This window comes from Trichomycterus rosablanca, chromosome 23 (genome assembly GCF_030014385.1).
Source record: "Trichomycterus rosablanca isolate fTriRos1 chromosome 23, fTriRos1.hap1, whole genome shotgun sequence".
In the NCBI taxonomy this organism is placed as follows: domain Eukaryota; kingdom Metazoa; phylum Chordata; class Actinopteri; order Siluriformes; family Trichomycteridae; genus Trichomycterus; species Trichomycterus rosablanca.
The window spans coordinates 696,959-721,659 of record NC_086010.1 but is presented as its reverse complement, the minus strand read 5'-3'; the positions used below and the strand labels follow the sequence as shown (position 1 = coordinate 721,659).

The 24,701-nt window shown below is 39.9% G+C and overlaps 1 protein-coding gene across 2 annotated transcripts; it reads left to right on the top strand.

Annotated features, from left to right (window-relative positions):
• Positions 1-894: 894 nt before the first annotated feature.
• fli1rs (Fli-1 proto-oncogene, ETS transcription factor-related sequence) lies at positions 895-24,258 on the top strand. 2 transcript variants are annotated; one of them, XM_062986078.1, is made up of 9 exons: positions 895-962; positions 13,914-14,098; positions 15,310-15,467; positions 18,039-18,242; positions 18,579-18,650; positions 20,397-20,462; positions 21,581-21,646; positions 21,811-21,858; positions 22,187-24,258. In XM_062986078.1, the coding sequence occupies exons 1-9, from the start codon at positions 945-947 to the stop codon at positions 22,708-22,710; spliced, it is 1,341 nt and encodes a 446-aa protein (XP_062842148.1). In that variant the 5' UTR covers positions 895-944; the 3' UTR covers positions 22,711-24,258. The 2 variants fall into 2 exon arrangements, with proteins under 2 accessions (XP_062842148.1, XP_062842149.1); XM_062986079.1 differs by lacking the exon at positions 21,811-21,858.
• Positions 24,259-24,701: the final 443 nt, after the last annotated feature.

The window sequence follows — 24,701 nt, the reverse complement described above, 5'->3', positions numbered from 1 at the left end:
GACTCGGGTTGACGGGTTTGATGAGGAGAAACTGAGTGGAACTCTAGTGGAACTCTAGTGGAACTCCAACTGGAGTCCAGACTTCAAACTAACTAAACACCTTTGGAAATAAGTTCCTTGGAGTTCCTTCACACCAACTTTGTCAATGTCTAGCTGGACCTCCTGGGCAGCGCTGAGGAACATGAGCTCGATCCTTATAGGGGTGTTTACATATTTTTGGTAAAAAGGACGATATTATGTGTAAATGTGTAGATTTATGCACATTTATTTACCAGCTTTAATTTAAAGGCTCGTTCACATTTGCAGCCCCGTTTTTATCAAACGCTTAAATTCTTTTCTCCCGAACTCTGTTTCTTTATTATTATTTTGATTGTGCAGTCTTGTGTTCCATCATTTAAACATGCTGGACTTCATCAGACTTCATTCAATTAATAGTAATTATTTTTCTTGCAACCATCAGCAAAACATGTATTATATATAACACTGATCAGTAAACATGTCATCAGGTAACACAACAAGAACAATTATGGCTCCATGCAGGGTGAGATATGCACTCCTCTATACCGTTTCTTCATTATTTTAGGTGCATTTTTTAATAATATGTAATAATATTTGGTGCATTTTGAGGTTTGACTGGTGTGTTTGTCAGTGCAGATTTGTTTATTCTGCTGCAGCACTAACAGCTCCACCGCCTCACCAATAAGAAACGCAGCTCTTTTTTTCGGTGTGTGTGTGTGTGTGTGTGTGTGTGTGTGTGATCTCACTTCCCAATTTTAGAAAGCAGAGCTCAAAGAAAAAAAAACCAAACCCTCTGCCATCCGGTTTCTGGTGTGTAGAGAAATTTAGCGGCGGTGCTGAATGAGAGAAAGCGCGCGCGCACCGGAGCACCGTTAAACCTCTCCAAATGCGCAAACGTTCCGCCGCGAGCGTCACGCACACCGGGAATGGACTGCACTATTAAGGTACGCGCGTAATTGCGCATTTATTATCACTGCGTGTGTTCGGTGTGTTGTGTTAGTGTTGTGTCTTGTGTGCGCGCTAGTGTGTGTGTGTGTGTGTGTGTGTGTGTGCACTCGTGTGTGTGTGTGTGCGTGCGCGTTCAGCCACCCACTGTGTGCTGAAACGAGGCGGTCGGTGTGTGATACAGCTCTTTTCCTTCTCGTACAAAATTTCCTCTTCCTTCCCGTTGGTGGTTGAATGTCGCCTCTTTAATAACAACAAGACCAAAACCGCCGCTTCAACTTTTACACTCACGTTTAAAACGAGTGAAACGGCAGCGCGTGGAGTCCGGGGCGCGTGGAGTCCGGAGCGCGTGGAGCCACCATGCACGGTAAAGCTCGCGCCTCGCGCTCTCGTTCGTTTCCTTTTGATCTCTTTGTGAGGTTTGTCTCTGCAGTAAGTGCGTGGATTGGTTGTAAATGCGCGGTTGGAGTTGCAGTCGGTACAGTGGGGGTCAGGTGGATGGATGATGGATGATGGATGGAGGTTTGGGGTGTTCAGGTGAGGCAGGTGTTTTACCCGCCATCAGCTTTTGAACATGGTGCAATCAGACCTAAAATGAAGAGCTTAATCCAATCAGATTTCGACAATAATTCGAATGATCGAGCAGTGCATGGAAATATTAATCGATTTTATTTGGATATTTTACTGCACCGTTTGTGCTGAATTAAATTTAATATTATAAATGATTTCAGATGTTTAAATAATTCCTGATTTATTAGCTTTAGCATTTAGCAAGTGAACCAAGGATTTAAATGATCTCCTTTATTATTGAACTGATTTTAAAGGACATAAATAACTCGTGTGTTTGAGGCCTTTGCTCCGACAAACAATAGATGTTCTAAAATGTTAAACCCCCACAGTGTTTATAATTAATTAAAATAATCATTTATAATAGATGAAGTTGTAATAGACGAATCATATATTTAACCCACAGTGTAGAATTTAATTTTAAACTGTTTGCTTCAGCTAGTGGGTTAAATAAACACCTGTAATGAATTAGAATTTACCTCCATTTATACTGAGTTAATTTATTTGTTCATATTAATTAATTCGTTTTTTACACTACAGACTGAGATTTGTTCAGCATTAAATGATCATATACAAAAAGGTTTACATTTTTTATTTCGTATTTAATAATCATTTATTTGATTTTACTTGTTGAACTGCTTCCTAAACAGCAGATTATTCGTTTAAAACGTTTTATAAAATTATTTACATTTTCGGCATTTAGGAGACACTTTAATCCAAAGCGACTTACATTACAGTGACAGTATACAGTCTGAGCAATTGTGGGTTAAGGGCCTTGCTCAAGGGCCCAACAGCAGCAACCTGGCAGTGGTGGGGCTTGAACCAGTGACCTTCTGATTACTAATCCAGTATCTTAACCACTAGGCTACAGCGTCCCTTTAAAATAAGTTTAAAACTGTTATTAAACAGGTGAATTGATAAAAGTTTGTTCTGCTGTGCTGTATTACTTTTACATTTTATTAAGTTTTAATCGGTTGTTAAATTAATCGAATTGTTATTATTATCGTGTTGTGCTGACTGAGTTCTTTTAGCTTTTTATATTAAAAAATCTCCTGTTTATTTAGCACTAAAGTTTTATTTACTCTCAGAATTACAGATGATGAATCTTATACGGTGTACTGATTTATTTTAAATAATAATGAAGTATAAAATGTTCATGTTCATGTAGATTAATAAAAGTGTTTAGTTTAATTAGAGTTCGTATAAATTAGCATGTTAATTTTGTCATTTATAAAACTGTACTGTGGATTATTTATGGTGTTGATATTATTTTAATCACATTATTACAATCATAACAAGCATTTCTGTAAAGGCTGAAGCATTAACACATTATAAAGCTGCATTAACATGCACACAGTGTTGAATAAAATCAGTTTAGTTGAATTAGCTTTAATAGACAAGAATAAATCCATGTAGCATTAAAATAATTATTGTTTATTAGTCCTTTAGAGATAAATTATTTAATGCATAAAGTTTTTTGATTGTATTTAGCCAGAAGTGTTCAGCAAAACCCTTGTTAAAATAACTAACATTAATACAGCTCTTACAACAAAACGACATCATTAAATTCAATAAATCATGTTAGATAGTTGTAATATTGTTATTTGTGATTTTATAACATTTAGTGGCCTGTAATTAATGCAATTCTTGGTTATTTTTGCCCCACAGTTATTAATCTTGTAGTGCTTGTAAATTCTTCCTCCAGCTGAACACACACAGGCTGGGTGTTAATTCGATATTACAAAATTCGATCTAAAAAATATAATTTCACATTTTGTTTGAATAATCTGTTCATGAGATTTAGAAGCTGTGATCAGTAAATACTCGTTTAATCGATGATTAAATATAAATGTACATTTAACCTCGTCATGTTTTACTTGCTCCATGTCTGATCCTTAAATTAGTTTACTCGGTTAGTTTAAAGCAAGTACATTACAGTTACTTAGAATTATTTATTTTTCTAATCAAAATGAAGATCATTTTTAAAAGGAGTCAAACACGAACTGAGGGCCGAAAATAATAAAATATTAGGATGAAATAATAATCGGTAAGAATAATCGGTTTGTTATTTTACCGTTTATGAGATTAGATTAATGAAGGGTTTACAAATGATTAAAATAGATAAAAATATGGGAACTGAAACCCAGAATATAATAATAATAATCATTTCTTTATAGTTTAGCGAGGGTTTTGTTCGCAAACACACCAGTGCAGAAAATAAAAGATGATTTTTGACGGCCGACATTTGAAGAATCTGTGAATAAATGAGCAGAATGAGGTTCAGCTCGAAAAGCCTTTTTATGAATCTTTAGTGTTTGAAGAAGTTGCAGCATGATCAGTTCTGCTTTCAGTATTTATCAGGAAAAACAAACACTAAACTGAAGACTGGCTGAACCTTCTGCTGCAGGACTGAGGGAATTTGCGGCTGTTTTTTCCACCGACTGATTTAGTAATTTTGAGGAATGATTTGAGCAACCATGCAGGTGGCTTTATCTCAGCTCAACACACTTCCTGTCACACACACACACACACACACACACACACACACACACACACACACACACACACACACACACACACTTCCGCCCTGCAGAGCCCGAGTTTAAAAAAGAACATCAAACATTCTGCACTGCCAACTATTGTTCATCAGTTCAGTGCTAAAGTGCATGCAGCAAATTTAAGAGGCCTTCACAAACACACACACACACACACACACACACACACACACACACACACACGGAGCTGTTGGTGCTCTTGGTCCTTTTGTTGTTGATGATGATGATGATGATTAAAAGTTGTGAAAACCACAAGGTTGCAGTTGTTTTTTTTGCAGCTGCGAGTCTGTTTGCAAAATCAGCAGTGGCTCAACTTCTGCTTTTCCTCCTCTAGGTCTCTTTCAGCATGAATCCCAAAACCTTTACATGAAAATCATGTTTATGCACCAGTACAGATCAGACTCGACACTGTATTATAAATAAAAGACATTACAGGACAGATTTATTGATTTAGAAGCTTAATAATATGGATAATAAAACATTAGTACACTCAGAATGACACAGTGGCTTAAGAAACATTACAGAAACACATTTACTTTTGATTTAGTATTATTATTAGTATTAAATTTGTGGCATGCACATTTATGCAATTTTACCACGCCTCAAAGATCCCATGTGTTCAGATCTGCTGACTGAGGAGGCCATTAAATAAGACTGAATTTATTGGTACTGATACCTAAAACCAGTTTGAGTTTGACTCGATTATAAGATGATCACTAGTGGTTATAGAAGGAAGCACGTGTCCAGCAACGATGCTTAGAGAGGCAGGAACATGCAGACCATGCTTGATCTGTATTAAAGGGATCATTGTGATCCAACACAACATTTTCACACGGTTAAAACTGTTTCACAGGACAGGTTGGGTCAGTGGATTCATGCAGGTGATGCCAAATTCTGAGCCTCCGTCTGTATGTGGCTGCAGAAATCAACATTTATCAGACCAGGCCACAGACGTCCAGCCTTCAGCTCACCAGTTTTGGTGGATCTGTGTTCACTGTAGCTTCAGATTCTGTTCTTGGTTAACAAAAGTGGCAAAAATGTAATGTGCAAACACCCTAGTGACCTCTAGTAACGTGCTAATGGACATCATGATCTCTGGTAGTTCCTGAATGGGACGTCAGGACTGGACACTTTATTTATGGTCTTATAATCTTACAGATTTATTTAATATTCAGCGCTGTTTAAAGGCATCTATATTTAGATTCAGTGACTCTCCAACCACTTCCCAAAATAAACCTAAATATTTAATGATCTCCACTGAACAGTACAAACAGTACAATTAACACGGTGACATCTGTCCTCTTGCACTAACATAGGATGTGATTTAGGATGCAGCCTAAACCTAAAGAATGTCAGCAGTCCAGGAGTCTCCATTTACCTCATTATATTTTTTGTGATTTACTGTATTAAAATGACAAATATACTGTAATGAATATTAGCATACAGCTACTTACAGTTCAAGCAAGAAAGCCAAGTTTTCAGGGATTTTATCCTCCTCTGATAACAGAATATTTTACTGAGTTGTGAGGCTTAATGATTGATTTAATGCGTCCCAAATATTTATTTTTAAATGAAAGTACTTAATCTTCTGAGATCTTCTGAATTTTTCAGACTATCAACAATCACATTTATAAATCCAGGATGAAACTAGAAGTTAAAGATCCTGATCGGTCCGGTGTGGAAAATGTTGTGTGTGTTATTACGTCATAAAATGTTTCAACCAATCATGTTTCAGTACATAAATATAGAAGAATGAAGAGCAGATCAGCACAGAAAAGGGAAACGGTGTGAAAACTAGAAAGTGTTTTAATATTTTGTTCTTCTGCTTTTCCTCATGAGATTTATTTTAATGAAGCGATTTAATAATCCGTGTAGAAAATAATTGGATGATTAACAATCTGTAGAGTTTGATCAGTCAGACTCCATATTCTGTTTTATATTTATATCTATGAATTTATATATAAAATCATCCAGTTTTGAGCTTCCATCAGGTCTTAATAACCACACAGACACTGCTGAGTATGTTAGTGGACTGGAGATGTTTGGTGTTCTTGATGGTTGATGCTGGAGACGCTGATGTTTGATGTTTGATGCAGATGTTTGATCCAGGTTTTAATATTAAATAAATTGTTTTGATATAAACGGACTGGTGATGATTTTTAATGATCTTTGATGCTGGAGACGTTGATGTTTAATGTGGATGATCTGCAGGCTCATGAGTGGACTGGTGAGATTTTTTACTTTGGCTGTTGATCCAGATGTTGAGTTTCATTCTTACTTACTAAGTTTCAGTAATGAGTGGACTGGAGATGTTTGGTGTTCTTGATGGTTGATGCAGATGAGCTCCAGACTTTAACATTAATTAAAATATGTTGATATAAACGGACTGATGATGATTTTTAACGTTGATGGTTGATGTGAAAGATCTGCAGGCTCATGAGTGAACTGGTGAGAATTTTTAATGTTTGTGGTTGATCCAGATGTTGAGTTCCATGTTTCTAAGTCTCAGTAATAACTGAATTGGAGATGTTTGGTGAACTTGATGGTTGATGCAGATGAGCTTCAGACTTTAACATTAATTAAATTGTTTTAATATAAACGGACTGATGAGGGTTGAAGGTTGATGCAGGAGATGTTGATGGTTGACGTGATGATCTTCAGGCTCATGAGTGAACTGGTGATGATTTTTAATGTTCATGGTTGATCCAGATGTTGAGTTCCATGTTTCTAAGAGTCAGTAATGCAGATGTTTGGTGCTCCTGATGGTTGATGGTTGACGTGATGATCTGCAGGCTCATGAGTGAACTGGTGATGATTTTTAATGATGTTTGATGCAGATGAGCTCCAGGTTTTAACTTTATCTTGATATGAGTGAAGTGGTGAGGACTTTTTATGTTGACTGTTGATCCAGATGTTGAGTTTTACTCTTACTAAGTTTGGGTAATGAGTGGACTGTTGGTGACTGGTGTTCTTGATGTTTGATGAAGATGAGCTCCAGGTTTTACCATTACATAAAATGTTTTGAAATGAGTGGATGGATGAGGACTTGTAACATTGAAGCTTGATGCTGGAGATGTTGAAGGTTGATGTGGATGATCTGTTGGCTCAGGAGTTAAGTGGTAATGATTTTTAATGTTCATGGTTGATCCAGATGTTGAGGTCCATGTTCTAAGTGTCAGTAATGAGTGGACTGGAGATGTTTGGTGTTCTTGATGGTTGATGCTGGAGACGCTGATGTTTGATGTGGATGATCTGCAGGCTCATGAGTAAATTGGTGATGATTTTTAACGTTGACTGTTGATCCAGATGTTGAGTTTCACTCTTACTAAGTTTGGGTAATGAGTGAACTGGTGGTGTTTGGTGATGGCTGATGCTGGAGATGTTGATGTTTGATGGTTGATGTGGATGATCTGCTGGCTCATGAGTGAAGTGGTGATGATTTTTAACGTTGACTGTTGATCCAGATGTTGAGTTTCACTCTTACTAAGTTTGGGTAATGAGTGAACTGGTGGTGTTTGGTGATGGCTGATGCTGGAGATGTTGATGTTTGATGGTTGATGTGGATGATCTGCTGGCTCATGAGTGAAGTGGTGATTATTTGTTATGTTGACTACTGATCCAGATGTTAAGTTCCATGTTTCTAAGTGTCAGTAATGACTAGACTGGTGATGTTTGGTGTTCTTGATGGTTGATGCTGGAGATGTTGATGTTTGATGGTTGACGTGGATGATCTGCAGGCTCATGAGTGAACTGGTGAGAATTTTTAATGATGTTTGATGCAGATGAGCTCCAGGTTTTAACTTTATCTTGATATAAATGGACTGGTGATGATTTTTAACGTTGATGTTTTATCCAGATGTTGAGTTTCCATGTCTCTAAGTCTGAGTAATGACTGGACTGGAGATGTTTGGTTTTCTTGATGCATGAGTAGATGTCATGTTTTCAGTAGAAGAGCACCAGGTTAGACCTCTGGTTTAGTTTAGGTACCAGCGTATTTGAGCTGATTGAGGTTCTTCATGCTTGGTGCAGGAGGATCCACATTTGCATTAGATGATCGAGCGCCGGGCTCCACCGTTATTCTGTCGGTGTCGACACGGCTGGACTGTTTGCAGAAAGTCTGCAGGATGATCTTGTGCACCAGTTGAGCGTTTGGTTTCGCAGCAACAACAACTGATCTGAAACTCATCGAACAGGAAGTGGGTTGTGGTATCAGCGGCTTCAGCTCTGCAAGAATTTATCAAAGAGTGAAACAGAGCGAGAGAGACGCTGAGGGCTGAAGGTCGAGATGATTCCAAACGTATCTGAGCTAAACGTGACCCACCGTTCATCTGCTAAACAAACCGTGTACTGAAGGCTCAGGGGCTCAACTGGTAGTGTTGGTGTTGCACAGTTCCAGCAGCCCTGACCTTGAGCTTTTTGGATGCTGGGCACCATCAGATCCACATCTAATAGATCCCTCACCCTCACCATCAGATCCACATCTAATAGATCCCTCACCCTCACACGCACCATCAGATCCACATCTAATAGATCCCTCACCCTCACACACACCATCAGATCCACATCTAATAGATCCCTCACCCTCACACGCACCATCAGATCTACATCTAATAGATCCCTCACCCTCACACGCACCATCAGATCCACATCTAATAGATCCCTCACCCTCACACGCACCATCAGATCCACATCTAATAGATCCCTCACCCTCACACGCACCATCAGATCCACATCTAATAGATCCCTCACCCTCACACGCACCATCAGATCCACATCTAATAGATCCCTCACCCTCACACGCACCATCAGATCCACATCTAATAGATCCCTCACCCTCACACACACCATCAGATCCACATCTAATAGATCCCTCACCCTCACACACACCATCAGATCCACGTCTAATAGATCGCTCACCCTCACCCTCACTTTTGCTCTAAATTTTTTGGGGGGTGGTCCTAATGTTTCGGCTGTTGGGTGTATAGAAGGTCGACTCCTCCCTGCTCGGTGACTCCAGCCCCTTCCACCCCCACCCCCAAAAAAATCTTGGTGTAAATTGTTTTTCAGCTCTGATCGCCCCCCCGTCTCTCTGTGTTTCCGCTTCTCCCAGCCTAAGCCAAAAGGTTCCTCTGCACATGGGGGATCGACTTCCTGTAAACCGCCAAACCCGAGAGCTGTGACGCATCCAGGCGCTGAGGACAATGAGAGAGCGTCCAGCACTCACCCAAACACCCCACAGCTAACACAAACAAACACAAACACACCGAGACACAGGAAACACTCCCAGGGGCCCAACACTGGCCCCCAAACACCGACCTCAAACAGCGGCCTCAAACACTGGCCCCCAAACACTGACCTCAAACAGCGGCCTTAAACACCGACCTCAAACACTGACCTCAAACACCCCACAGCTAACACAAACAAACACAAACACACCAAGACACAGGAAACACTCCCAGGGGCCCAACACTGGCCCTCAAACACCGACCTCAAACACCAGCCCTCAAACATCGACCTTAAACACTGGCCCCCAAACACTGACCTTAAACACTGACCTTAAACACTGACCTTAAACACTGACCTTAAACACACTTCTCTGATTGGTGGATGGGTGTAGTGGGTGTGGTCCGATTAAGAAATGGACTTAATATTAAAAGCTTGATCCTGGTCAGGGTTGTGGTTATTCCGGCACCACCCATAACAACTGAGCTTCAGGAAAACAGAGACTGTGGACATAGCAATGCTGTAAATTATTTTACTATTTACAACATTCAGGACTTCATGTTCTGTTTATTTGGAACAATAACAATAATAAGAATAATAAGAATAATATAACAACAATAACATTCATTACAACAACAATATTAATAACAATAATAGTAAACTGATAATAATAGCTATAATAATAATAGTTATATAATGACAATAACTATAATAATAATAATTTAAAACTTTAAAAACAATAATGATAATAATAATAATAGTAAAAATAAAGGTATCATATAATGATAAAAATAATAATGACAACGAAAATAATAATAATTATTGTTATTAAATAACATTAATAGCAATAATTATAATAACAACAACTAAATATTAATAACAAGAATACGAAAATAATAATAATAGTAATAATAGTCATATAATAACAATAACTAATAATAAAAATAAAGGTAATAATAGTAATAATAATACAAAATAATATAACAATTAAAATCATAAAAATAATAATAATTATGTGTATAACATTATAAACATTAATATACAGTAACAGTAACTGTATAACAACAACAAAAATAACAACAATAGTAAAATAATGATAATAGTCATATAATAACAAAATAATAATAATAATATAATAATAACAAGAATAATAATATAAATATATAATAACAACTATAATAATAATACAGCTGGAATATTTAGTTCGAAGCGTTTTAATAATTTTAATAAAGTGTCATTTTTATATTTATATATTAATTTTCTGTAAACTGTGTGTGTATCATTATTTTTGTGATTTATTCTGTGCGCTGGTGTTTTGCACCATAAATCATCAGCATGTATCACTGAACCTTTCTCTTGGTGTATCCTGGCATCCTGTCACACACACGACAGGACGTACAGGGTCAGGGTGCAGAAGTGACCTTTCAGGCACCCTGTTGCACTTTGGGATTAAGAGTCCTGCTCAGGGTCGCAGTGTTGTTAGGGCGGGGGGTCTGGTACTGATAAGATCCTGAATACAGAAACCTGAACCGCTGAGCTGATGTGGATCCGAGCTTCATGATGCAGGATCAGATTCTATACTGTAGATTAAATCTGTGATACCAGAAGGTCCTGAGGACACCAGTAAAACCAGCATCAAACACCTAAAGCACCCAGTGACCAGTTCAAACCAGCGACCAGTTCAAACCAGCATCCAGTTCAAACCAGTGACCAGTTCAAACCAGCGTCCAGTTCAAACCAGTGACCAGTTCAAACCAGCGTCCAGTTCAAACCAGTGACCAGTTCAAACCAGCGTCCAGTTCAAACCAGTGACCAGTTCAAACCAGCGTCCAGTTCAAACCAGTGACCAGTTCCAGCCTCTTTATTAAAGCACCAGATTTCCGACTGAGCTGGGAAGTCCGACCCTCCCTATACTGGTGACGAGGTGTTACTGGTAAACCCCTGACTCACAGCACTGTGGGATTACTGGTGTCTATATTTATACTGCATTTCCACTAAACATCACAACAATTCAAGGAAAATCATGAAAAATCTGGTCAGCACGAAGTGACGAATTAAGAATCATAATCGATTCAGATCCTGATTATTCCGTCCAGTAACTGACCACACCTCAGTGACTGCAGGATTAAAATTCAGTCTGTTTTTACTGTTTATTTTACCTTTATTGCTTTTAAAATCAAGAATTAATCTCATAATCATTGTAATACATTCATCAAATGAATTCAGCTTTTATAAATAACATCATTTATTTTTGGTTTTGTTTTTTCGCTTTTACATCGACCAGATTTCTGGATCAACACATTTTCTCTAGATTAAAAATCTAAAACCTTTGTTGGTTCTTTTACCTGAACAGCTTTATAAATATTGTGGACAATAATTTGGAATATTAATTAATTTAATTAATTAATATAATTGAAAGCAGCTGATTAATGCCGGTAAATAAATAAAACCAAACACAGCGTGATTTCTTTATTGTTTACATTTTTTTTTTCTTAATTATCAATTTTTTCCCACGTTTTTCCCCCAACTTTTATCCCTATTCTAATCATGTCCAATTCCCCTGATTGCTCCTCTATACTGATTCGACCCTTTTGCCGCTGACTGAGGATGCCACTCAACTGACTTGCGCCCCCTCCGGCACGCAATCAGTACAGCCGGCATTTTTCACCCGCACGAACCGAGTTCATACACCGAGAGACACTGCGCACGGAGGGTCACACCACCCTCAGTGTTACTCCTCAGCCCTGTGCAGGCACCGTCAGTCAACCAGCAGGGGCCGCAGTCGCACCAGTTACGATGACCTGTGCTCCGACTCTACCCCTAACCCTGAACAACAGCCAAACGTTGTTCATGCTGCTGGCCTGAGCGGCCTAGTCTGAGCATTTCTTAAAAGAATAAAATAAAATGCGTTTTTTTTCGTGCACTATGTGGTCAAAAGTATTCGGACGCCTGACCGTGAGCGTGTCGGACCTCCTATTTAAAAAAACGAGCGGTATTAAAACAGAGTGACCCTCAGTGTGATCTTTTCAGGCTCCTCACAAGACTTTGAAGTGAGTCTGTGTGTGGGAATTTGTGCCCGCTCAGTCGATGTAGTCCGTCTGGGCACTGATAGATCAGCTGGTGTTCCAGTTCATCCCAGAGCTCAGGGATCTGTTCTCAATTTCAATTCAATTCAAAGAGCTTTATTAGCATGACTGTTAAAGAGGTTACAGTATTGCGAACGCGTTGAAAAGATGTAAGAAAGGAAGATGTAGAAATAATTATACAAAACTAAAGAACTTTATGGAAAATATTAAATTTTAAATAAAAAAAAAAGCACAGAGTAAAATGCGGTGCTATTCCACCCTAAATCCACTCTGTAGCTGATTACCTGAGTACAGTGACTGACACCAAACCCAGAACCACACTGACAAAGTACAGACTCAGTGCTCACAAGCTGGCCATCGAGACCGGACGCTACAGGAACTCCTGGCTCCAAAGAAACATAAAAAGGAAATTAGAATAATGGCAGATGTAGAAAAATAAAGATTAAACATTGTCTCTGTGTGGGTCCATCAGGGTTGTTCCTGTGTTTGGTTGTATCAGTCCGTCTCTCTCAGATTGTGGCAGGCAGATACGTACTGAGCTGCTACTGCGCTGCTCTTCTTCTCCTCTCCCAACATGATGAAGAGTTTCTGGGTGTTGGTGAGGGAGCAGAATTCAGGGTGAAGTTTTTGGAATTTTTTGGAGTACACCTCCTGTATGTGAGTGTATTTTGGACACTCAGTTAAGAAGTGCAGCTCAGTCTCGGTGGTGTTGGTGTTGCACTGTGTACACACTCTTAGTTCTGTGGGGAGCCAGGAGTTCCTGTAGCGTCCGGTCTCGATGGCCAGCTTGTGAGCACTGAGTCTGTACTTTGTCAGTGTGGTTCTGGGTTTGGTGTCAGTCACTGTACTCAGGTAATCAGCTACAGTGTGGATTTAGGGTGGAATAGCACCACATTTTACTCTGTGCTTGTGTTTGGCTTCTCCAATAACTCAGGTACTTTACTTTTTGAAGAGCTACAATTTTACTAATGTTGATTGATTTCCGGGGAGGCTGGTCCTGATGCGGTGCGGTGCCTGTGTGTGTTTGTGTAGTGTGTGTTCGTTTAGAGTCTGTGTGTGTCTGTGTGATGTGTGTTTGTGTAGAGCCCGTCATGCTGGAACAGAAAAGGACCTTCCCTAATCTGTCGCTCCAAAGTCAGAAGCATGTAATTTCCTTTATATGACTGATTTATTACATTTAGTAACTGTTGTGGCTGCAACACATGAATTCAAAAATGTTAAGGGGCATCCCAATACTTTTGTTCATATACATTATATGGCCAAAAGTATCTGGACACCCAATTTCAAACCCTGAGCACTAATATAGTGGCACCACCATGCTTTCTTTAAAACAATGTCAGCCTGTATTCTTTTGGGAAGGTTTTCTACAAGATTTTGAAATGTACCTGTGGGAATTCATGCCTATTCCATCAAACAAACACTGCTCGCCTCGCAATCCACAGTAATTAGAAAGTGTGCTTTTGACCAAACAGTGTAAGTTAATAAGTGTGTGTGTGTGTGTGTGTGTGTGTGTGTGTAGGAAGCGCTGGCGGTGGTGAGTGAGGACCAATCCATATTCGAGCCGGCGTTTGGAACGATGAAGGCTGAGATGGGATCTCCGGCGGCTCAGGCCGTGTTCAGACAGGGATCAGAGGAGGGAACCGAGTCCGAGTGGAACAACACCAGCAACAACACCAAGAAGAACGAGCACGTCAACGGGGCCAGGTGTGAGAATACACACACACACACACACACACACACACACACACCACATGCAGTGATACCTCAGCACCACACACTCCAGGGTCCAGTAACCTGTTCTGAATGCAGGACCACGCTGCTCTCTCTTTATTCCTCTGTCATTGTGTTGATGTTTCAGTCAGCCAGCAGGAGTCACTGTTGCATCAGCAGTGAGGAGAAACCCGATCCAACCTCGTCCCCCTCAGACACACCCTGTGTCTGCTCAGTCTAATAATAATGATAATAATAATAATAATAATAATAATAATAATAATAATAATTTCAATAATAATAATATTAACAAGCATAATAGTAATAACATTAATAATAATAATAATTGTTACATAATAATATTAATAATAATAATTAAATAATGCATAATAATAATAATTAAATAATGCATAATAATAATAATAATAACAATAATTTCAATAATTATAATAATAACAATAATAATAATAATATGCATAAGAGTAATAACATTAATAATAATAATAATTGTTATATAATAATATTAATAATAATAATTAAATAATAATTAAATAATAATTAAATAATGCATAATAATAATAATAATAATTAAATAAATAAATATAGCATAATAATAATTAAATAATGCATAATAATAATAATAATAATAATAATAATAATAATTAAATAATGCATAATAATAATAATACTTATTAAATAATGCATAATAATAATAATAATTATTAAATTATTAATAATAATAATTAAAAAATAATAGTAATAATAATAATAATAATAATAATAATAATGAGGGGTTTTAGGACCTTAACCCTAAAGGGCTATGTGCCTTACTCAGCTCAACCAGGATTGGAACTCATAACCAACTGATCAATAGTCCAGCACCTTAAAGCCTGAGGCACTATTTTCTCAGCCTTGGCGCTGAACGTTCATTTACATTTACATTTACATTTTCAGCATTTAGCAGATGCTTTTATCCAAAGCGACTTACACAGTGAGCGGAACACGATGAGCAATTGAGGGTTAAGGGCCTTGCTCAGGGACCCAACAGTGGCAACTTGGTGGTGGCGGGGCTTGAACCAGCAACCTTCTGGCAACGTTCAGACCCGGTTGGTGTTTGTGACCCAGTGCTGTGACCTCCGGTTCTCTCAGATCCTCCTGATCACACTAATAATGATCCGCTGTTTGTGTTTGTGTGCTTCTCGTAGCCGCGGTGAGTCTCCGGTGGAGGTCAGTGCTGCTAAACGGAGTCGCCACATCAGCAGCACCGACGGAGGGCAGCCGCCGTACCACCCCTCCACCTACCCCGAGCAGAGGAGCAGCCCCCAAAACAGCACCGAGGAGAAGAGGGTCATCGTCCCCGCAGGTCAGAGACTCCCACCGACTCGTGAAGCATGTTACACCCGGTATCCCATGATGCACCGCTCTCAGGCTTCGCCTTTTTTTTAGAAACGCTGTTGAGCAGGAAGCCGTCGGGCCCCTGAAACAAACACACGAATACACTGAACGTTTTTATTAGCTGTGACGTCTTTACTTGCTTTTAAAGGAGGTTAAAAAATAAACCTGATTGTGGTCTAACACACACACACACACACACACACACTCACACACACACACACACACACACACACTCACACACACACACTAATAGGTGGTGGTGGTGCCTCCACCGCAGGCTCTTGCATTACACAGGAAGTAGATTTGTGTCTGTAGAGCAAAGTGCAGTTCAGCCTGAACCTGAGCTGTAAATAAAAAGAGACAAAATTACTGGACGTCACTTTAACTGTTATTTATTTCATCAGAAACGTCTTTGTAGTGCCAGAGATTAAAAATAATTCTATATTTTTACTGTTAATTAAAAGAGAAATAAAACTGTAACATCACTGTGTCCGTATCAGGGTTCAGTGGGTGTAGAATCGCGAAAGTGTGACAGGAAGAAACCGTGATGTATAGAGGAACCTCCACCTGGAGCGAATGAACCCTGTGGTCAGTCCGGCAACAACACGGTGCAACAAAGAGACTGGACGTTGTTCATTTATAATTAGAGCTGCGATTTCCCGTGACAGAAAGTGACGACAAACTTTAGCGAAGTTTAATTTATACAAATTAGAAGCGAAGCCATGTTGGCAATTAACCAATAAGAATCGAGCATTGAGCAGAGCCATACGTGCTTTATCTCCTCCCCCGTGAGGCACTACACTCCGTTTTTGGTTCCTAGATAATCGTTCCTACTAGAGATGGAAGAGAAACTAACTTTGCGGTCACAAAGAACAAACACAGTTTACTTATCATGATTGTACAGTCAGTGATGGACTACACAGGGATGAAATTTATAGACGTTTATAGCGATTTCCCTCCAGGATTTTTATTAGGATTTTTAGCGGGAACAGGTCTGATTTGTGGTCAGATTGTTTATTCCAGACGCTCTGTAGATACGAGCCCGTAAAATAAAATAAAAGTACTTTTTTATGCTTGGTGCCAGTAATCCACGGTAACCAAACGCCCACCGAGGACGATGATGCTGCCGGTGTGAACGCAGGGCGACGAGCGATCAACATTTCAGGCGACAAGACTAAGACTAAACACAGAGGTGATTGTCAATCAAGAGAAACTGACACATCAATCATCTGCACCTCTGTGCTCCCTCTGCTGGTTAACACTGGCGATGCAGAAGGACACGAATCTTAATATGGTTCACAGCCAAACTACTTACATTCCAAAATCACCGGGAAACAGACTTTCTCAAAAAATTTAAACTATTTAGAAGGTTCTTGAGGTCAGTGACCCCCAGAAGATAAAACTGACCTGATCAGTTAAACACAAGTACAAAACCAGTCATTACTGTGGTTGATACTGGACACTGTGTTTTTACTGGATGGCTGATTGTGCCACGCCCAGTGAGAGCGTTTTTACGCGTCGCTCTTCAGAGTTTGATGAAGTGTGGACGCTTCACTCATAACGTCGATAACACTTTGGTGACGGGGCTTCGGTCAGTCCGTCCGTCGGGTGTCTGAAACGTCAGACTGACTGGGCTGAGTTCAGAGCTCGTTAGCGCTGATTACAGGAGCTTCACGTCAGGAGGAAGTTATGACTGGTTTCGTTGGTCATTTTGACCGAGCGTTTCCTGTCCACTCCAGTTAGCGTGAGTCCTGGAAACTGGGATCAGATACTGGTCACCACTAGGTCGATGATTAACGACTGACTGGTTAATGATGAGTAATAAAATATCACTGGGTGACTTAAACTTTCTGTCATGAATATTACAGTATTTTGTAACTGGACGTTGGTCGGTTCTGGGAGGGGCGTCGAGTTTATTAAGGTATTTTTTTTCTATAAGGATGTTTGGGAAATCTGTTAATGCGTCCATGGTCCCGTGGAGCTGCATATATTTTAGTCTCATGTAAAATAATGAGGTTGTTTTTGACACTTAAACACTGAAAATAACACAAATATAATATAAACACCGTATTCCCTTCAGCACCGGCGCATTCACATGAGAAGCGACAAAAAGTGCACAAAACTTAGCGTGACTTATTGTAGTAAAACAGCGAGTGAGGAATGTGATTAGTGGAGGAACTTATGAGCAGTAATAATGAAGAGAAGTTTAGTGCTCCTGTCTCCTTCTTTTACTACATTAAACCACGTTAAGCTTCATTTTCAACCAGAAGCGTTTTAGACTCTGGGAGAAGCTGATTCTGATTCTTACCATTTCTCAGAAGCTGGAGCTGTAACACAAGTTTAAAAGTGAAACAGGGAGGAGAATCCAGATAAACACAGATACATGTGGAGCTGTAACCCTGGATCTGACGCTTATTCCACACTGATGCAGATTCAGATCAGATATCTCCACGAAGGGTGTTGAGTTTAGGGGACGTTGTGTATTTATTAATGAGGCGACATGATTTATAAGTTTTCTCCTGGCTGGTGTTTCTCTCAGACCCGGAGGTGTGGACGCAGGACCACGTGCGTCAGTGGGTGGAGTGGGCGATCAAGGAGTACAGCCTGGGGGACGTGGACGTCTCGCTCTTCCTCTCGCTGGACGGAAAGACGCTCTGCAAGATGACCAAAGACGACATGATGCGTCTCACCTCGGCCTACAACACCGACATCCTGCTGTCTCACCTCACCTACCTCCGCCAGAGTAAGAGACTCATGTTACTTCCATCATACACCCAGTCTGGGGAGGTGAAAATAAATAATGTGGGATGACGATGGGTTTGTCCGAGGGGTCTCTGTGCAGCATCATCAATCAGCCAGCAGAGGGCGTCATTGCTGCAGCTGTGACGCCCTCTGCTGGCTGATCGATGGCACTGCACAGAGACGGGGGATAAAGTGTGGCTCCTCGTGCGCGATACGGATCTCCGTATGAACCCGCCTGGCACAGGTGAAAAGAAGCGGTACGTGTACGGGTAGACGAACCTTTTATTATTTTATTATTAGTTATTTATTTATCGTTTGGATTGTGTTTGATCTGCAGGCAGCCCGACGTTCTCGTACCCGACGACCCCCACCAACACACAGCCGCAGCCGAGACTGCAGGTCAAAGCAGGTAAGACCCAAACGTCTGAACAGGGAATTCTGGGAAATGCAGTCCGGTAAACACGCCTAGATCCACCGCAGCCCTGACCATGATAAGGCGTTTATACAGTATATGGACAAAAGTATCAGAACGCCTCGTCTAATTTTAGAGGGAATTTTAAAGGAAATTAAAAGTGTAGAGGTTAATGTATTTAATATATATATAATATAAATTTTTATATATATTTAATATTTTTAATATTTATGTTTAATATTTTTAATATTTATATTTAATATTTTTATTATTTTTATTTAATATTTTTATATTTAATATTTTTATATTTAATATTTTTATATTTAATGTTTTTATATTTACTATTTTTGTATTTAATTAAATTTTTTATATTTTTATATTTAATGTTTTTATATTTAATATATATTTAATTGTATTAATATTTATATAATTTAAGGAAGTATCATTAGTTTCACTTTTGATTAATTTACTTTATTATGTAATTAATTGAAATCAGTCGTTTGTGAAGGGCAGACGGCCTGACTCACAGTCAGCATTCTAATTCATCCCATAGATGTTCAGCCAGATTAAGATCAGTCCTCCTCACCAAACCACACGACCTTCCCTAAACTGTTGCCACTAAGCTGATAGCAGAGAATCTGTTGAATATAACTGATGTTATATATGCAGTGTGTTCTGAAATCACTCAGATATTATATATTATATTTATTTATATTTATATAATTTAAGGAAGTAAAATGTGTTTCACTATTTATTAATTTACTTTATTAATGAATTAAAATCAATTGTTAGTGAAACGTTCAGAAGCTCAAACTCGTCGTCTCAGTTCAGTTTGCAGTAAAACTCTCTCGAGTCGTCGCACGTTTGTCACAGTTTCAGACAGGAAGCAGCTGCTCTGGGACAGGAAACTGGCTTCTTGTGCCCCGTTCAGACACAATCGACTATTTCGCCGTGAATACTTCAGACTGGAACGCCAGGACTCTCGCCCCGAGGGATCGTGGGTCGTCTTCAGCCCACCTTCAGCTTCTTTGTTCGGGTCGGCGGCGTCTTTAAAGCGGCACTTCCTTCCTGCACTTCCTGCTGAATCTCCCGCTATCATCCAGTCCTGTAAACACCGACTCCAGAAATATACGGACGGTTATAAACACGTGTAATAAACAAGTGTAATAAACAAGTGTAATAACGTTTAAACTTATTATTTCTGGTTTGGGAGTATAACAGCAGTCATGTGCTTCCTCAGAGTGGAAACGAACCCCGTAAATCTCAGAACACAGTGAGGCAGGCGGTGAACACTCAGTATTTAAGGAGAGTGACAGTCTGTAGGGATTTAATCCTTCAGGATGGATTTAGATTTTATTCTAATGAGTTAAAAATTCACTGAATGTGTTAAAACCACCGAGTTCTGAACACTCCCGAGTCCTGAACACTCCCGAGTCCTGAACACTCCCGAGTCCTGTATTTCCCTCCACTGCTGCTGGTTTGGTGCGTTATCTGTGTGAAGTCGCTTTTCTTTCCGCTAAAATGTTAAAATTTATATCAGAATTAAAACCTGCTGTGTTTCATCAGCTGCTACATCCTGGTCAGGGTCACGGTGGGTCCGGGTTTACTGGGAAACACTGGACACAAGGCAGGGCTTCGATCATCACCTTATATTTTATATTTTATATGTAGCTGAACATTTGTGTTTCATGTGCAGCGGTTTGTTGTTGATCTTGTTCAATTAATTTGATGATTTTGGTGCAGAAAACAGTTTTGAGGAGATCAGCAGGAGAAACAGCTGGACATCAGGAGCTCTGAGTGTTCCAAAAGGTAATAATACACACCCATACACACTATACTACACAATAATACACTCCCATAACACACAATAATACACCGTTACACAATAATTACACTAATACACATTCCAATACACTAATCCACAATAATACATGTTTATTTACACTCCAATACACACTCATACACAAAAATACACACCTATATACACCCATACACAACCATAGCTTACTAATAACACACAATAATACACACTAATACATAACAACACACATCATTACACAATAATCACACTAATACATAATAATACACACTCATACACAATAATACACACTAATACACAAAAACACACAATAATACACACTAATACACACTTACATACAATAACACACACTCTGATACATGCGACCCAGGCAACACAAAGAATTCATCTAACGCTCTCTGTACAATCTGGTCCCACTGTGGTTTACAAGATGTAACACAAAGCCTCCACAAGGGGGCGCTTGTGTACAAGTTTATTTGTGGTTTGCTCCACCCATATACTAATACACACTAATACACAGTTATACACACTAATAACACACTAATGCACACCCACACACTAATAAACACAGATACACACTCATACACACCCATACAGAATAATACACACTGATACACACACTCATACACACCCATACAGAATAATACACACTGATACACACACTAATACACACCCTTACAGAATAATACACACTGATACACACACTCATACACACCCATACAGAATAATACACACACTAATACACACCCTTACAGAATAATACACACTGATACACACACTCATACACACCCATACAGAATAATACACTCTGATACACACACTAATACACACCCATACAGAACAATACACACTGATACACACACTCATACACACCCATACAGAATAATACACTCTGATACACACACTAATACACACCCATACAGAACAATACACACTGATACACACACTCATACACACCCATACTGAATAATACACACACTAATACACACACTAATACACACCCATACAGAACAATACACACTGATACACACTCTGTACACACTCGTACACTCAGTGAGTGAGTAAATGAGACAGTAATAATCCTGTTGTTGTTTGTGTGGTTTGTCAGGTTCTCCAGTGGAGCAGCAACACAATCCAGGCAGGATCACAGAACCCTCACCCCGACTGGCTCAGGGTAACAACACCCCCAAACAATTACACCCCCACACACACACCCTACACCCCCACACACACACCCAACACCTCCACACACACCCTGAACTCTGACTGTAAACACAGTACCACCGCGGTATTTAGTTCTGTGATATAAATATAAATATTAGATTATTTTATTTTTAGATCCGTACCAGGCGTTAGGACCCATCAGCAGCCGCCTCGCTAATCCAGGTACAAAAACCCTACTCATGTTATACAGTTAGCATTAGCACACATAAACTGATGTAACTACAGTTAGCATTAGCACACATAAAGTGATGTAGCTACAGTTAGCATTAGCACACATAAACTGATGTAGCTACAGTTAGCATTAGCACACATAAACTGATGTAACTACAGATAGCATTAGCACACATAAACTGCTGTAGCTACAGTTAGCATTAGCACACATAAACTGATGTAGCTACAGTTAGCATTAGCACACATAAACTGATGTAACTACAGTTAGCATTAGCACACATATATAAATGATTAATTTAGGGTTACCCCCCTCCAGCAGGTTCTGGACAGATCCAGCTGTGGCAGTTCCTGCTGGAGCTCCTGTCGGACAGCGCTAACTCCGGGATCATCACCTGGGAGGGAACCAACGGCGAGTTCAAGATGACCGACCCGGACGAGGTGGCCAAGCGCTGGGGCGAGCGCAAGAGCAAACCCAACATGAACTACGACAAGCTGAGCCGCGCGCTGCGCTACTACTACGACAAGAACATCATGACCAAGGTCCACGGCAAACGCTACGCCTACAAGTTCGACTTCCAGGGCATCTCACAGGCTCACCAGAACCACCCCCCCACAGAGGGCGCCGTCATCAAGTACCCCGCCGAGGGGCCCTACGCCACATATCACAGCCACCAGCCCAAAGTGAACTTCGTGGGCCCTCACCCGGGCCCCATGCCCGTCTCCTCGGGAGGATTCTTCTCCCCGAGCACCAACTACTGGAACTCGGCCACCGGAGTGGTTTATCCCAGCTCGCCCATGCCGCGCCACCCGGCCACGCACTCGCATTTAAACTCTTACTACTGAATTCATTCTGATCCTTAATCACGTCCCTCAGCGGGGCCCCGGGGTCCGACCCGCCTCGAGAAGGAGGAGAAGATCAAGAAATAAAAACACGGTTTAGAGCCGACGCCCAACCACAACAACACCGTCACGTCATGATCATAATAACTCAACAAATAACAAACAAATCACCTCAATTATTCACATTATACAGCGGAAGTATGTGGACAAACCTTTAACCTTGTAGCAACTCTGTCCTGTTTGGACATGACCCTGTCCCACGACCCCACAGCGACGTCCACAGAGACATGGCTTTCACACCTTCAGGATGAATCAGGGATGAATTGGAATGCTGAATGTGAGCCAGGCCATCTCGTCCATCTCGTGTTACCTACGTTTTAAAGCCGATGGTTTTGGAACAGGATGGTCTGGTGTCCAAATACTTTTGGTCACAAATGAAACACTCAGACGTTCTTTGGTTCCTCGTTTAATCTGCCTTTAAATTCTCATTATTACATGATCTTAAAATACAAATAATTAATAAATAAAAATAATTAATAAATAAAAATAATTAATGAATAAAACAATTAATAAATAAAAATAATTAATGAATAAAAATAATTAATGAATAAAATAATTAATAAATAAAAATAATTAATGAATAAAAATAATTAATGAATAAAATAATTAATAAATAAAAATAAGTAATTAATACATAAATGATTGAATGAGTGAGTGAGTGTTTCCCCCAGTCGAATTTCCCCGTGTCCAACTGGAGCTTCCCTCTCTTGTTGTTGCCAAACCCGATCGAGTAGGGCCGAGGCTGCAACACGCCCGCTGATCGCTTCTTTTCACCTACCAGGGCCCCCTCCCGTGCAGGCACTTTCAGCAATGAGGAACCCTGTTCAGTCGATTGAGTGTCTGTGTGGGCACCCGTCCTGCTGGTAGCACATCTGACATTCAGATTAGAGAGTTTGAGATGTCAGCACTGGTGGGTTTGCACGTTTTCTAGCTGCGCCACCTAGTGTCTCTAAATGGAATTAGACCCTTCACCAGACTAACCAGGTTCAATTAAGATTAGCAGAAATTAAAGAGATATTTCAGCCGAATAAAATTTTAAACACATTATTATTATTAAATATCAACTCCAAACTTGACAGACAGAATCCCAGCAGTCGCTTTCTGTCAAGATTGGGATTCGATCTGAGGACCTTCTGGTAAATAAAACATGACGTTATTAAATAAAACCTGGGGTGATGAACCTTCTATCAGTTGTAGCAGTTACAGTAATGAACATCTGCATTAGGTTTGTACAGCACACACACACACACACACACACACACACACATACACATACACACACACACACACACACATTCACACACACACACACACAGGCTGGGGTGTAAATATTTTTGGGGACGTCCTCAGACCCCCCAGGTCTGTATGAAATGTTCCTCTGTATTATTGTTCTGATGTTTGTGTCGCTGTACAGAATCATCATTATTAAAGTGACTTCTTTATTTCATATTGTACCGTTTTATAACCAATAAAAGAATTTCATTAATCTCAGTCAGACCGAGTTCTGTTTTATTCACATAATTACATCTAGAATTGACATCAAATAGACAAAAGTATTGGGACGCCTCTTCTAATGACTGAATTCATGTGTTTCAGCCACAGTAGATACTAACAGGTGTAATAAATCAATTATATAAAGGGAATGAGATGCTTCTGGCTTTGCAGCAACAGTTTAGGGAAGGACCTTTCCTGTTCCAGCATGAGTGAGCTCTATAAAGACATTAACTCCAGCGTCCTGCACAGAGCCCTGATCTCAGCCCCACTCAACAGCTCTGGGACGAACCGGAACACCGACTGATCAACAAGCGCCCAGTCTGGGTTTGATCCCAAGGTGGGTCGATCCGGGTCCTTTCTGTGTGGAGTTTGCATGTTCTCCCCGTGTCTGTGTGGGTTTCCTCCGGGTGCTCTGGTTTCCTCAAACCTAAGTTGCTTAG